We start from the raw sequence: 16909 nt of genomic DNA, 5'->3' as shown, positions 1-16909 counted from the left end.
AGACAGAGGAGAAAATGTACTGAAGCGACTCTTTGGTGGCATAGCTGATGATGCACCAAGCATTACTGGCACTTGGAAAATTGTCAAAAAGTGTTGTGCTGGAAAAGCACAGCCAGTCAGACAGCATCTGAGGAGCAGGAGAGTTGACATTTCAAGCATAAGCTCTTCATCAGGAATGTCATTCCTGATGAAGATCTTAGGCTCAAAACATTGACTCTCTTGCGCCTCAGATGCTGCCTGACCGGCAGTGCTTTTCCAGCATTACATTTTCAGACTCTGATCTCCAGAATCTGCAATCATCACTTTCTGTTACTTGGAAAGTTGTTAATGTTACACCTTTATTAAAGAAGGAAAGAAGACAAAGAGTCAGATAATGATAGGCCAGTTAGCCTACTTGCAAAATGTTTTTCTCCACATTAAAAACGTAACAGAAGCACATTTAAAAGTACATCATAGGATTAAGCCGAGACAGCATGCCTCATGAAGGGAAGATCATGCCTGAAAAACTGACTTAAGTTCTTTGAAGAGACAACTAGCAGGATAGATAAAGGGAAAGCAGGGGATGTAACTTATTTGGGATTTTCAGAAGGCATTTTGTTAGATTTTCAGTGTTTGATATACCATTTTCTAACTTGATCCTGTGTATGTGTAGCTGATCTTCATTTTACTCATTGCAAAATAGGTACAAAGGGAAAATTAAGCTTTTTTTCTTTCTATTTTGTATGCAAAGATTCACCAATATGATTGGCTATTTGGACATTGGCTTTGTACTGACATGACTGTTGCTGAATGCTGGAGTTCCACTGTGGCTGAATCCATACTGAAAATAACAGTGAGAAAGGTCCAATCCACACCATTTAAAATTGTTACATCTTTTTCGACAGCTTTCTTGAAGATGACGGTTAAGCATTGTCATTTTGCCACCTACTGCAAAACATCAGTCATTCGAGGCATTACAAAAATAATATCGTGTGTCATGAATTCATGTGACAATGCCAGGTAAACAAAAATACTTAACTTGCATTTGGAATGTTCAACAGAAGCAAATAATTTTAAACAGCATTTGAAAAGGCAAGGGATAATCAACATGGCTTTGTGCAAGGGAATTTGTGCCTCACTAACTTTTTTTTTTGAAGAGGTGACAAAAACATTTGAAGAAGGCAAAGAGGTAGATTTTATTCATATGGACTTCAGCAAGACATTCAATAAGGTTCCACATGGTAGACTGGTAAGCAAATTTAGATCACATGGAACCAGGGGGAGCTAGCCAATTGCATATATGAAATTGGCTTGATATTAGGAGGCAGAGGGTGGTGTTGGAATGTTGTTAATCAGTCCAAAGGCTTGTGACTAGCGGTGTGCCTCAAGGATCTGTTCTGAGTCCATCGTTGTTCATCATTTACATAAATGATTTGGATATGGATATGGGAGGTATAGTTAAAAAGTTTTGAGATTACATCAAAATTGGTGGTGCAGCGGACAGTGAAGAAGGTTATCTCGGAGTACAATAGGACTTTGATCAGATGGGCCAAGGGATGGCAAATGGAATTTGATTGAGATAAATGTGAGATGTTGCAGTTTGGTCGGGAAAATCAGGGAAGGGACATATACAGTTAATGGTAGGGCCCTGGAGTGTGTTGCCAAACAAAGAGAGGGGTTCAGGTGCATAGTTCATTGAAAGTAGAGTTGCAGCTAGACAGGATGGTGAAGAAGGCATTTGGCATGCTTGCCTCCATTGGTCAGTTCATTGAGTACAGGAATTGGGAGGTCATGTTGCAGCTGTACCGGACACTGATGAAGTAACTTTTAGAATACTGCATTGGATTCTGGTCTCCCTGCCATAAGGATGGTGTTAGACTTGACGAGTTCAGAAAAGATTTACAAGGATGTTGCTAGGATTGGAAGGTTTAAGCTAAAGGGAGAGGATGAATAGGCTGGGGCTATTTTCCCTGGAGCATTGGAGGCTTAGGGGTTACCTTATAGAGCTATATAAAATCATGAAGGACGTGAATAGGGTGAATACCCAAGGTCTTTTCCCCAGGGTGGGGAAGTTCAAAACTAGACACTGTAGATTTAAGGTGAGAGTGAAAGGATTTAAAAAGGACCTAAGGGGCAAACTTTTCACACAGAGAGTGGTGTGTGTATGGAAATGAACTGCCAGAGGAGGTAATGGAGGCTGATACAATTATAACATTTAAAAGGGAACTGGATGGCTTGTTCAATTCTTGTTCAATTCTGCCTCAAATTCTGCCATGGCCCATGTCACACAGACCCCTAAAAGGTTCTGCGCACTCTCTTTTTGAAAAAGAAACCCTGGGATCCGAAGCTGCAGAACCTCTGCTCGGAGCCGCACCAAGCAAAATCTAATCTCCCCGTACATCAGCCTCAGCCCCCTATACCTTAAACAATACATGAATCTTAAGGTCTGTTCCTGCTGTTAAACTTTAGCTTCCTGCCGGATGCCAATGTGCTTCCTTACATTTTTGTGCTATGACCACTGATGTGGGCAGTATTGCAGAGATATTAAAATTGCTCAGCCTCATGTTGCCAAGATTGTGAAGACTTTCTACACACTTCCATTTCCACTGAGCCAGCTTAAGACTTGAAATAAAATTGAAGCTGCTCTTTCTCTTTCACCAAGAGTGCAAGAGTTAAAATTTCTTGCAAGTAAATTCATCATTCTGCTGGACAATATGGTAAGTCATCTTATACTTTAAAAGTCCATGAACTGCAATCTTTGCAATTAAATCAGAATTGTGCTAGCTGATCATCTACAGTATCAGTACCCATAGGCTTCAAGGGTCATTTGCAGGATACTGAAAATGCATTGAACCCAGCAGATGAATACCTCACTCCAGATCTCACTAAGTGTTCCCTCAGTATCCTATGTGAAAGTTGGCAGGGACGAGGTTCCAAGTTAGATCTCTTAGAATTTAAATTTTCACAGCTATTGTGTGGGGGAACTGACTCATGGGCTTTAGGTTTGCAGAGAATCAGTAGAAGCTCAGTGCCATTTGTTTGAAGAGGACATGCAATGAACTTTTTGTATTGATAGGGGCAGACAAGGCTCAGCTTTATGTTCAGCATATTTGCTCCTGCTTCATTCAAGGCTAGTAAACAGGTCATCAGTAATATTAGCCAAAACACTTCCCACAAATGTATCAGGGAGGTGGCTAATGCATGGGTCAATACAGCTATTACTTTCATCCCCTCTTTATCTAAAAGCAATAGCAATGATGCACAGTTTTCCAATGCCAGTACACGTCAAAGAATAGAGCTATTGATGGTCACGTGATCTGCCAGTAACACACCCTATATGTCAGTGAGCAACCATTGATCATTTAGCTGTACCCTGTTACAATGATTTTATTCTCAAAGATCTTTGCAAATGTGAGATTGCTACGCTTGTTTTAACTTCCAGTTTGAACATCTGTCCTGCTTCAATATGGTTATTTATGATAAGCAGTGAAAGAGCTCTGATGTTATGAGAGAACTTGGCGTGATGAGTACAAACAGGCTACAGGTTCACAACACTGCAAGTTATATGTACATCAATTATTTATCTGTTAGACATTTCTGTGGGATAGTCCTTCATCTTTATCTGCATCTGCATCCAGGTCTTACAAGTAAATAGTACTGGCAATGACCATATCAGGCAACTTGGAAGTTATTCGTTGGGGTTAATGCCCTGAAATGCCAATGCTCTTGACAGATTCCAACTTGCAGCAGCACCATCCACTGCTATACCATTTCATTATTTGGCCACAAACTCCTATGCTGACCAAAGGGTTTTACTTCTCTGCCAGCCAATTCTTTGATCTCATCTGACTTTTGGAAAAAGCAGAAACTGTGACTGAAAGACATTGCAATCTTTCAAAAGCTAAAACTAATTTTCTTCAGGATGTCTACATTTCTTGGAATTCTGCCTGCTTTCTTTCAGAGGCTGCTCAACTGCATGACCCTCTCTATCACATTGCTAGTGAGCTGCTCACTCCAGGACCAAAGTGGACGAGTGGCTTGCTGTGATTACATAATTAAGATTGATCTCAGGAAGTCTCACAGGGTCAGCCTAGCATGATGCCATTGAGCACTAAAGCTTACTGCTCTTCTGCCTTACTGCTCTACCGGAGTGAAAAATCCAGCCTTCAGTAAAAAAAAAGAAATAGCACTTTCAACTAAATGTGAGATCTATCAACCACCATCGTTTATATGTTACAAAACTGATTGGTTGTTCAATGAAAGTTTGGTTTGCTATTTTACATTTTAAAAAAGGGTTCTCTATGGGTTCCAGATAAAAGCAGTGAAGAATTCTGTATACCGTCAAAAAGCTAGAATACACATCTTTCAGATGTAGTACTCAATAACAGTCAAAAGGGAGCACTTTTGAGCTATTTAAATATGACACTCTAAATGACTGCAATTTCTGAGCTTTATAAAATGATGCTATCTCAGGAGTTTTTTATGTGTTAAAATGGTCATTAAAAATTAAGTGCCACATATAAGTTGTCATCTAGAATATTAATTTACCTTTGCTAATCATGTTTTTAACTTCAGGCAAAAAAAAAATCACCCACCATTTGGTAACCCTGGTTCTGGCCTGGAAATGTTAAAGGAATTGGATGCTTAAGAGCGGACAATAGGAACAGGAACGTTTTCTGGGGTTCTGTCCTCAGTCTTAGCAATACTAGCTGAACTCATTGTACATCCTCCTTAAGTGATGCCTGAGAGAGAAAAAATGTATGAATGCATTTCAATCAAATTTTATTATCCATTGTTATATACAATAACTGATTTCATAGTATGTTGTATACAAGATTCACTTTTTATCAAGTAATTAATTTCCTTGTTAATTATGATGATCATTAATGTTATTTGCTTTATTTAATTAGATACAAATTTTAAATAATCAAGCAGAGAGGAGTGAAAAATTCCATGAATACTATAATTCTGAAAGAAAAGCATAATATATATCAAATCAGTCAACATCTTGGTACCTGAATGAAGGGAGACAAAAAGAGACAAAGGATAAATTGATTAAATTGAAGTCCAGAGCAGCTATGATATGGATTGAGACAATGCTGCTGTATAGAAACACGGGGAGACTGCGTGAAGCATCAGATAATGGCTAGGATGCTTTTCTCTTCCAAATACTGAATGACTCCTACTGTGCATATCTAGCATTTTTAGTCATTGAAGGTACTTTAGTAAAATCACTTCGTTCCAAGAAAAATACATTTCAGTTGGCCAGTTGCTGGTCTTTACATGAAATTTATTGAGTTGTATATTTTAATCACCACAGTTTATATCTTTGCAGAAGAAAATTATTTTAGCATGCTGCTTTTAAAAGAAGATATTAGACAGGAATTTCCATTGAATTTCTCCTGAAAATCTCCTGCAGATTTGATTGTTCCACTTCAAACCCTCATCACATACGTGCCTTTCTATCTTCTGCCCTGACCCCCTTATATGCTCCTACCTTCAGGTCCAATGTGTGCTAACTATTAGCTTCACTGTAAATTTGGCAGATGATCATTAGAAACTCTGGAGAAACCATGTTAACAGCCATATATTGTATCTGCTGATCTCCCACTTAAGTTATTGTGTAAGAACCTCCAAGGAAATTCTTGGCATGTAGACTTTTCAGCACTCATTTCAAAACTCTGCTTTGTATTTAACTGTAAAAATATTTAGCTTCAAAGAATTTGTGGATGCTCTCCAAATCATTTACTGATGTACTCATCAATCATGGCCAAAAGTAGGTTGAATGAAAGAGAAAAGGGTATATTCTAACCACAGCAAATCTAAATATAGTGCAGAAAATCTAATCATATAGATGTCATTGGCAGTCCCAGAAACATCAATAATAGTCAGGAATAAACAAATATGCTTTCTCTTACAAATCGTTATGCTTATCAAATTATTTAAAGACTTTATTTTTAAAGATAAATAAAGTTTTAATGTTTGCTGTAGCTTTCTGTTGTTGTGCTCTTTCATAATTCAGTTCCAGAGTAAAACATGCAAATTTAGAATATTGCATTCTCAATTAACTCACTCAGAAAACAGAGCTGTTGTGAATCAAGAGCACCCAAATTTTGATATGCAGATAATTAAATGAGAATAAAAGAAGAGTGAAGTTATGTTTTTTTTATATAATAGAGGAGGAAGTAGAATATCCAATCTGCAATATTGACACAACAGTGAATTTGTTTGATATTCTGGCTAGCATTTCTCTCTCAAACAATACTACAAAGAATAGGTCAGCTGACTAATGATCATACTATGTGAAAATTGCCTACATAATTAATGTATTTCAAAAAATAATTATTGATTTTTGAAATGCTTTGAGAAATCCTAACAATGGAGTTTTTTTTCAATTTTATTTTCCAAACAGGAAATGTAGTTGGCACTGTGGTCAATAATTCGGTGCAAACATTTGCAGGTAAGGTTTACAGCATATTGGTTTAGTTGGCCAGGACACCTAACTGAAACAAACGTTCAGCTTGTTATCCAAGAGAATAGGGGGGCTAAAACTTGTACAATTCCCTTTGTCAAACAGGACAGAGAATGAGTTGGAGACAAAGTTAAAGCAAAAATCAAAGCTGGCCCACCCCCTGTGGAAAACAAGTAGTCTGGTCAATTTTCAAGTGTGCCTGCCCAATTTCTGCCAGGTGAGTAGGGTTAAAAGAGTTCTTGGAAACATAACATGAACTAAGAGCTTCTTGCAGCTGTCTGGAAAGCTGCACACAGAAACACACACTTAATTTCATCATTAAAGTTGAATCGGGATTCTATTGATTCAAAATGCCATCAATTTGAATAGGTTTTGATGCTTTTTCCGAGATACCACCCCACAGAACCCATCGGGTAAGGTTGGAAATGAGCAGAATCTGTGCACGGAAATAACTGTTGTTAACTGGCATCTGCCCAGCCGATAAATTTAAAATTGATCCAATAGTTCACACACAGCCAAATTTCAAGGAATTATCTCCACAAATAACCATTCTGATTGTCATGAATTTCTAAATGCAATGTAAAATATCAATGCAATGGTAGTTGTCCTGGGAACATTTAATTTCTTTCCTTTTCTCATTTCATCTTCTGAAATAACTGCCTCATATTTGTGCTGACAGTCTGAGTAACACAGCCGAGTTATCAAAATTTGTTTCTCGGCCTAAGCAGTGAAATTCAGCAAGCTGATGGTCATTACAATCAGTATAAATCTCCTGCTATGACCCTTACAATTTCAAAATAGTTCCATGCGATTTTATTGACCACTGAAGAGGACAGATAAGGTCATACCTTCAAGCGAATAGACCTGATAGTAACAGAAATGGCAGAAAGTGACTGGGGTAATGCACAAGAAGTCTGCACTTATGAGTATCTCAGAGGTCTGGCAGAATTTAACAGCTGAATTCTTTTTATTCCGTCTCACAGCTGAGAGCCAAAGAGATTGAGAGTCAATGGCCTAGAATCAGAGAAAGTGTGATCATTGGGGTGAAAAAAGAATTTGGAATTTTTGGACCAATGTGAATCACTAATTTCAAATCCCCACTTTTCTTTTTACTTCCCTGTTCTTCTCCAGTTCCACAACATTTCAGGATCTCTGCACATCTCTAAATTAAGTCTTATTCTTTAATAATTCTAATCACACCATCTTTCACAGCCATGTCTGGAGTTCAGTAGGCTCTGAGTTTGGAATCCTCTTCCTAAATTGCTCTAACGTTCTATTCTCAATGAGGACCCTCTTTAAAACTCTAATGGTTTTCATTTATCCTGCTGTGACTAACTGGCATCAAATTTTGTATGACAATGTTGCTTGGTACATTGTACTATGTTAGCAGTGTTTTAGAAATGCAAGTTTTGTTCTTGTTTCCATTTATATTTTTAAAGAGTCTATAAATATGCTTGAAGGCCATCATGGTCAGCTTAGTTTATATGGTAATAAGAACAAAATGGTCAACTTTGAATTTAAATAAGTTAAAAAGAGGTAAGAACAAAATATTCTGTGCAGTTTTCTTTTCAGATACCAGTTCATAGTTTACAGCACAATGGAACATTCACTGCACACCTTAATGGAGGGCTAGTACTTCTTTAGTTGGAAAGATAAACACAGGTTCCCACATCAGTGCAGTTGTACCTTAGGTACAGGCATAAAAACAATGCTAATAACAAAATAATTCTATTTCTTAGCCTGGGGGCTTGATTTATCTTAGGCAGGAGGTGATTACTGTTACTGATCAATGCAGCGACCTGCCATTTTCTGTAAAGCTTTCCTCTGTAAATATTCTGCTCAATTATTAGAGCATTTTATTGCAGCTGTTTTTATACATGTTCATACAGTTAAACCAATAATTAAAACAACTCAAATATGTGATTTTTTCCCATTGTTTTATACATTGTGTCTTATTTTTCAATTTTGCAAACATTTGTTCCTGAGCAGTAATAAACAAGAGGCAAGTTACATTGGTGAATATACTAACGTATTATACATTACTCATCACTAGATTAATTGAGAATCAATTTCACTGGGATTGTCAAACACCAATTATGTTTTAAAAGGAAACTAAGCATGGCATTTTACACTTTTTAAATACATATATTGATTCTGAAGTAATTTACTTCACATTGGTAAAACAACTTAACTTGGTACCTCAGAAATTATGTATTGCTGTTCAATTAATCACACTGAATTGAGGAATATTTTGTTGAATATATATAAACTGGGGCAGAGGTAATATAATACAATCAAGTCAAAACATACACCCTTTACTTTCAATTAAAATTTTATTTTCAACCCTCAAACAGTCATAGGTTTGTGCAGTATAAATGATAATTGGATTAACAGAACTACAAAATACTATTCCTTTTAAAATTTTATTTGTTGTTTGGATATAGGTTTTCTTCTTCTCTTTAGAATAAATAGAAACCTGTGTTTCTGTTCATAAATATCTGTTTAATACAGTGAAATCTGTATTGTAACATAGATGTTAAACCCTTATCTTTCAAATTGTCATCATTTACCATAAGGAAACTGGAAAAACCATAGATAGGATTTCCAATCTTCATGATTCACTGACTTCGACAACCGGCCTGTTGTTCTTGTTTTTTTTCAGAAAATCTAGTAGAAATGTCCATTTTTCTCTGCTTTAATGAGCAATTAATGATATTGTGAGATTGCACAGTTTAGGGTGTAGATTTGCTCGCTGAGCTGTAGGTTTGATATCCAGACGTTTCATTACCTGGCTAGGTAACATCATCAGTGGCAACCTCGAAGTGAAGCGAAGCAGTTGTCTCCTGCTTTCTATTTATATGTTTGTCCTGGATGGTGTTCCTGGGATTTGTGATGATGTCATTTCCTGTTCATTTTCAGAGGGGTTGATAGGTGGTATCTAGATTTATGCGTTTGTTTATGGCATTGTGGTTGGAGTGCCAGGCCTCTAGGAATTCTCTGGCATGTCACAGGACATGCTTAGCCTCTTTGCTTAGCCTGTCACAGGATAGATGTGTTGTCCCAGTCGAGATGGTGGTTTTTTTCATCCATGTGTAGGACTATGAGGGAGAGAGGGTCGTGTCTTTTTGTGGCTAGCTGGTGTTCGTGTATCCTGGTGGCTAACTTTCTTCCTGTTTGTCCTACGTAGTGTTTGTGCATGGTATTTTGTATAAGACGTTGGTTTTGTCCATGGGTTGTACTGGGTCTTTTAAGTTTGTTAGTTTTTGTTTGAGAGTGTTGGTGGCTACTAGGATTCCGAGGGATCTTAGTAGTCTGGCTGTCATTTATGAAACTTCTTTGATGTATGGTAAGGTGGTTAGGATTTCTGGCTGTGTTAGTCTGACCTCAGTGGTGGGAAAGATGCTGGAGTCTATTATAAAGGATGAAATTACGACACATTTGGATAGTAGTAACATGATAGGTCAGAGTCAGCATGGATTTATGAAGGGGAAATCATACTTGACTAATCTTCTGGAATTTTCTGAGGACATAACTCTGAAGGTGGATGAGGGAGATCCAGTAGATGTAGTGTACCTGGACTTTCAGAAAGCTTTTGATAAAGTCCCACATAGGAGGTTAGTGAGCAAAATTAGGGCGCATGGTATTGGGGCAAAGTACTAACTTGGATTGAAAGTTGGTTGGCTGATAGGAAACAAAGAGTAGTGATAAATGGCTCCATTTCGGAATGGCAGGCAGAGACCAGTGGGGTACCGCAGCGATCAGTGCTGGGACCGCAGCTTTTTACAATATATGTTAATGATATAGAAGATGGTATTAGTAATAACATTAGCAAATTTGCTGATGGTACTAAGCTGGGTGGCAGGGTGAAATGTGAGGAGGATGTTAGGAGATTACAGGGTGACCTGGACAGGTTAGGTGAGTGGTCAGATGCATGGCAGATGCAGTTTAATGTGGATAAATGTATGGTTATCCACTTTGGTGGCAAGAACAGGAAGGCAGATTACTACCTAAATGGAATCAATTTAGGTAAAGGGGCAGTACAAAGAGATCTGGGTGTTCTTGTACACCAGTCAATGAAGGTAAGCATGCAGGTACTGGCAGCATGCCAAACTACTAAGACCCCTCGGACTCCTAGTAGCACACAAACCCACCAACACTCTCAAACAAAAACTAACAAACTTAAAAGACCCAGTCCACCCCATGGACAAAACCAACGTTGTCTACAAAATTCCATGCAAGGGCTGCCACAAACACTACGTAGGACAAACAGGAAGAAAGTTAGCCACCAGGATACACAAACACTAGCTAGCCACAAAAATACATAACCCTCTCTCCCTCGTAGCCCTACACATGGATGAAAAAAACCACCATTTCGACTGGGACAACACATCTATCCTGGGACAGGCTAAGCAAAGACATGCCAGAGAATTCCTAGAGGCCTGGCACTCCAACCACAATGCCATAAACAAACACATCTATCAACCCCTCTGAAAATGAACAGGAAATGACATCACCATGGAGTTGATTGCTATCAGAAAATAAAAAAAAGACAGAATATGTGGATGTCATATCATACCAAGGAATGACAGAAGTGTAGGGAAACTTTGTGTCCTAATACATGAACCATTTGGAACAAGATAAATGAACTGATGGTGCAAATCAAGGTAAATAAATATGATCTCATAGCCATTGTAGAAATACGGTTACAAAGAGATCAAAACTGAGAACTTAACATTCAAGAATATTTGACCGTTTGGAGAGATACGAGGGATGGGAAAGTGGTGGGGTAGCACTGTTAATAAGAAATTACATTAGGGTATTTGTGAGAGATGATAAAGGTTTAAGTGACGTAGAGTCCATTTGGGTGGAGATTAAAAAAACGAGGGAAAGAAGGTATTGGTTGGAGTAATGCCCACCCGTGTCCCACCCCTCCACCCCCCCCCCCCCACCAAAAGCGTAGCTACTTTGTAAAAAAACTATCAATGAACAAATAATAGGAGCATGTGTAAAGAATAGATCGACAATTATGGATGATTTTAATCTTCACTTTGATTGGATGAATCAAATTGGAAAGAGTAGCTATGACAGTGAATTCAGAGAGTTAGAGATAGTTTCACAGAGCAATATGTCAAGGAGCCAACCAGGTAGCAGACCAGCTTGGATCTAGTGATGGGTAATAAGCCAGGTTTAATAAATGACTTCTGAGTAACAGATCTTCGAAGAAGTAGTGATCATAACATGACAGAATTTAATATTCAGTTTGAGAGTAAGAAACTTTGCATGGAAACTATTGTGTTTAAACTAAAGGGAATTATAATAATCTGAGGATAGAGTGAGCTAAAGTGAACTGGGTGGATAGATTAGCAAGAATGATAGTAAGAAAGCAGTGGCAGGTGTTTCTAGAATTATAGAATCTCTACAATGTGGAAACAGGCCCTTCAGCCCAACAAGTCTACACCGACCCTCTGAAGAGTAACCCAGGCCCATTCCCCTACACAATTACTCTAAATTTCCCCTGACTAATGCACCTTCACATCCCTGAATGCTATCGGCAATTTAGCAAAGCCAATTCACCTAGCCTGCAAATCTTTGGACTGTGGGAAGAAACCGGAGCACCCAGAGGAAACCCACGCAAACACAGGGAAAATGTGCAAACCACACATAGACTGAGGCTGGAATTGGACTTGGGTCCCTGGCGCTTTGAGGCAGCAGTGCTAACCACTGAACCCTGGGCCGCCCCTTTGAGAAGGTAATTCATGACTCTCAGCAAAAATACATCCAAGTGGTGAGAAGGAAAGATTCTAAAAGAGGAATAAACCAACCATGGCTAACCAAGCAAGTTAAGAAGAAAGAAAAAGCATTCTAGGAGGAAAACGTCAGGTTAACTCTGAAGACTGGGATTAATTCAGAATCCAGCAAAAGAGGACTGTAAAGATAATAAAGATAAAGAAGATAAACTATGAAGGCAAACTGGTGAGGAATATAAAAACTGATATCAAGAGCTTCTTTAAATTAATGCAAAGGAAGAAAGAGCTCAAAGTCGATATAGGCACCTTAGAAAATGAATCTGGGGAAGAAGATTTTGAGGGACATGAAAGTAGCAGAGGAGTTAAAGAGGTGTTTTGCATCAATCTTTACAACATAAGATACTTCAAACATTCTAATAATACTAAAGAATATGGGGAAGGAATTAAATACCATTACTGTCACTAAAGAGGCAGTATAAGCCAAACTAATGGGACTAAATGAAGATAAACCCCTTCGTCCTGATGGCTTACATCTAGGATCTTAAAAGAGGTAGCTACAGAGATGGTAAATGCATTGGCTGTGGTTTTCCCAAACTGCAGCCACTTTCTCTGTGGGAGAAGTACAACAGAATTGAAAAACTGTTAACGTGATAGCCCTTTTCAAAAATGGGAGGGAGGCAGAAAGCATGTAACTATTGGTTGATTATACCAACACTTATTGTTAGAGAAGCATTGCAATCAAATATTAAGGAAATAATGGCAGAACATTTTAAAAAAGCAAAGTCTAATTAAGCAAAGTCAGCACTAATTTATGAGAGTTTTTCGAGAAATCTCAACCAAAGTGGATAGAGGGGAAGCAGTAGATGTGTGTCTTGTATGCCACTGGACTTGAAATGCGAACTCTACTTTCTTCCCATCGATGCTGCCAGGCACACTATGTTTCTGCATCACTGTCTGTTTGTTTCAGAACGTCAGGATCCACAGGTCTTTGTGTTGTGCTTGTTTTATTTTATTTTTGTTTTGCCTTTGACAGTAATGGTGCACTTTCCATCACGTATGCTAAGGTACCAAGAAAATCATTGTGCATGACTCGGATTATTCTCACATTAAAGTGAGTCTAAGTGATCTGAGTTTCCTGTGGAGTCACCCATGTGTGATGTCAGCTTCTAGGCAGCTGGAATCTGCTTAACTCATCACATACTGTATTATACCTTGGTTAGGAAGGAGAATGGACTACCCTCATTTTAAACCCCTCTCAGTCAGCTGCAAAAAATATTTTTATTGCATTTTAATGCACAGCTATCATACTTCAATTTAAACACAGAGTGAGTTACCAATGTTTTCTTGTGTGAGGAAACTATTAAATCCCAACTAGTCCCGAGGGAAAATAAATTAAAAATGCTGCAAAAAAAGTTATAATTTTCTTGAGTTAACCAAGATGGAGGACAGGAAAAATTTCTGGTTGTAACAGCTGCTCATATTTTTGAGGTATTTTAGGTGCTGGAGGTGATTTCCTCAAATTCCAGGAGCAGCAATTACTGTTTTATATGCTGTTGCATTGTTTTGGAACTTTGGGGAAAAAAGGTCAAAACAACAGCAGTTTTAAAAGGAAGAAGAACAGACAAAGGAAGCACATGGTGAAGTCAGTGCAGTAGAGAGAGAGAGAAAGAAACTGACACTGCTTTCGCTGTTTGAATTCATGCATCACTGGATATCACAATGTGTCTAGGAAAATTAACAAACAGTGAAATTCACAACTGATCTTAGAGGAACTGTTGGGCAAGGTTCACAGCACAGAATCAGATAAGTGAATTGTTGTTTTAAGTGTGGCCCATAGAAAGTCTGTAGTAGTGAGTGGAATGAGTTCTTTCTTGATTATATGTTTTTGAAGATATGACTCTTGATTAACCTTAAAATATAAGCCATAACTATTAATTTAACCTGGGGCAGTGTTTGTAGAGGAATAAGACTGTTATTTTCTGGGTCTGTAGATTGTGAAGGAGCAAAAATGGCCTTTAGTAGAGTGATATGTGCTTCTTGACAGATGTGGGAGTTTAAAGGGAGATTAAGGGTTACTGTGGATTATATCTGCATAAATGCTGTTGGTTGCAAATCTTACCAGATTGAATGGGTTGGTTAGAGAGACAGTTAGAAGCAATGAGGAATTTGCAAGAGCAACAGTATGTGATGGATAGCAGTCATAGGAAGGGGGGAAAGTCTCAAATACAGTCACATAGATGGGTTAACTCCAGGAAAGGTAAGAGAGGTAGTCAGCTAGTGCAGGAGTCTTTTGTGACTATACCCCATTTCAAACAGGTATGCTGTTTTGGAAAATGTAGGGGGTGATGGATTCTCAGGGGAATGTAGCACGAACAGCCATAGTGAGGAAAGAGGGTCAGTCTGAGATGAATACAGTTGAGAACAGAAGAGAGTCAAACAGTCAGGGCAGGCAGGGACAAGGTAGGACTAATAAAGTAAACTGGATTTCTTTCAATGCAAGGGGCCGAACAAGGAAGGCAGATGAACTCAGGACATGGTTAGGAACATGCGACTGGGATATCATAGCAATTACAGAAACATGGCTCAGAGCTGGGCAGGACTGGCAGCTTAATGTTCCATGCTACAAATGCTACAGGAAGGATAGAAAGGGAGGCAAGAGAGGAGAGGGAGTAGCATTTATGATAAGAGATAGCATTACAGCTGTGCTGAGGGAGAATTTTCCTGGAAATACATCCATGGAGGTTATTGGGGTGGAACTGAGAAATAAGAAAGGGATGATCACCTTATTGGGATTGTATTATAGACCTCCTAATAGTCAGAGGGAAATTGAGAAACAAACTTGTAAGGAGATCTCAGCTATCTGTAAGAATAATAGGGTGATTATGGTAGGGGATTTTAACTTTCCAAACGTAGACGGGGACTGCCATAGTGTTAAGGGTTTGGATGGAGAGGAATTTGTTAAGTGTGTGCAGAAAATTTTCTGATTCAGAATGTGGATGTACCTACTAGAAAAGGTGCAAAACTTGACCTACTCTTGGTAAATAAGGCAGGGCAGGTGACTGAGGTGTCAGTGGGAGAGCACTTTGGGGCCAGTGAACATAATTCTATTAGATTTAAAATAGTGATGGAAAAGCATAGACCAGATCTAAAAGTTGAAGTTCTAAATTGGAGAAAGGCCAATTTTGACAGTATAAGGCAAGAACATTCAAAAGCTGATTGGGGGCAGATGTTCGCAGGAAAAGGGAAGGCTGGAAAATGGGAAGCCTTCAGAAATGAGGTAACGAGAGTTCAGAGAAAGTATATTCCTGTCAGGGTGAAAGGAAAGGCTGGTACGTATAGGGAATGCTGGATGACTAAAGAAATTGAGGGTTTGGTTAAGAAAAGGAAGGAAGCATATGTCATGTTTAGACAGTATAGATCTAGTGAATCCTCAGAAGAATATAAAGGCAGTAGGAGTATACTTAAGATAGAAATCAGGAGGGCAAAAAAGGGACATGAGATAGCTTTGGCAAATAGAATTAAGGAGAATCCAAAGGGTTTTTACAAATACATTAAGGACAAAAAGGTAACTAGGGAGAGAATAGGGCCCCTCAAAGATCAGCAAGGCGGCCTTTGTGTAGAGCCGCACAAAATGGAGGAGATACTAAACAAGTATTTTGCATCAGTATTTACTGTGGAAAAGGATATGGAAGACATAGGCTGTAGGGAAATAGATGGTGACACCTTGCAAAGTGTCCATATTACAGAGGAGGAAGTGCTGGATATCTTGAAACGCATAAAGGTGAATAAATCCCCAGGACCTGATCAGGTGTACCCTACAACTCTATGGAAAGCTAGAGAAGTGATTGCTGGGCCTCTCGCTGAGATATTTGTATCATCGATAGTCACAGGTGAGGTGCTGGAAGACTGGAGGTTGGCTAACGTAGTGCCACTGTTTAAGAAGGGTGGTAAGGACAAGCCAGGGAACTATAGACCAGTGAGCCTGACCTCGGTGGTGGGCAGGTTGTTGGAGGGAATCCTAAGGGAAAGGATGTACATGTATTTGGAAAGGCAAGGACTGATTAGGGATAGTCAACATGGCTTTGTATGTAGGAAATCATGTCTCATAAACTTGATTGAGTTTTTTGAAGAAGTAACAAAGAGGATTGATGAGGGCAATGTGATACAAGTGATCTATATTGAATTCGCTAAGGCATTCGACAAGGTTGCCCATGGGAGATTGATTAGCAAAGTTAGATCTCACAGAATATATGGAGAACTAGCCATTTGCATACAGAACTGGCTCAAAGATAGAAGACAGAGTGTGGTGGTGGAGGGTTGTTTTTCAGACTGGAGGCCTGTGACCAGTGGAGTGCCACAAGGATCGGTGCTGGGTTCTCTACTTTTTGTCATTTACATAAATGAGTTGGATGCGAATATAAGAGGTACAGTTAGTAAGTTTGCAGATGACACCAAAATTGGAGATGTAGTGGACAGCGAAGAGGGTTACCTCAGATTACAACAGGATCTGGACCAGATGGGCTGAGAAGTGGCAGATGGAGTTTAATTCAGATAAATGCGAGGTGCTGCATTTTGGGAAAGCAAATCTTAGCAGGACTTATACACTTAATGGTAAGGTCCTAGGGAGTGTTGCTGAACAAAGAGACTTCGGAGTGCAGGTTCATAGCTCCTTGAAAGTGGAGTCGTAGGTCGATAGGATAGCGAAGAAGGC

At 38.8% G+C, this 16909-nt stretch overlaps 1 protein-coding gene across 1 annotated transcript in view; it reads right to left on the bottom strand.

Annotated features, from left to right (window-relative positions):
• ush2a (Usher syndrome 2A (autosomal recessive, mild)) overlaps nt 1-16909 on the bottom strand; it is a 929735-nt gene that overhangs the window by 491906 nt on the left and 420920 nt on the right. The window contains 1 exon segment of the mRNA XM_072580162.1: nt 4575-4727. Coding sequence (XP_072436263.1) covers nt 4575-4727 — 153 coding nt within the window.

This window comes from Chiloscyllium punctatum, chromosome 11 (assembly GCF_047496795.1).
Source record: "Chiloscyllium punctatum isolate Juve2018m chromosome 11, sChiPun1.3, whole genome shotgun sequence".
NCBI lineage: Eukaryota > Metazoa > Chordata > Chondrichthyes > Orectolobiformes > Hemiscylliidae > Chiloscyllium > Chiloscyllium punctatum.
Note: the sequence above shows the minus strand (reverse complement) of the source record. Positions and strands in the feature narration are given on the sequence as shown.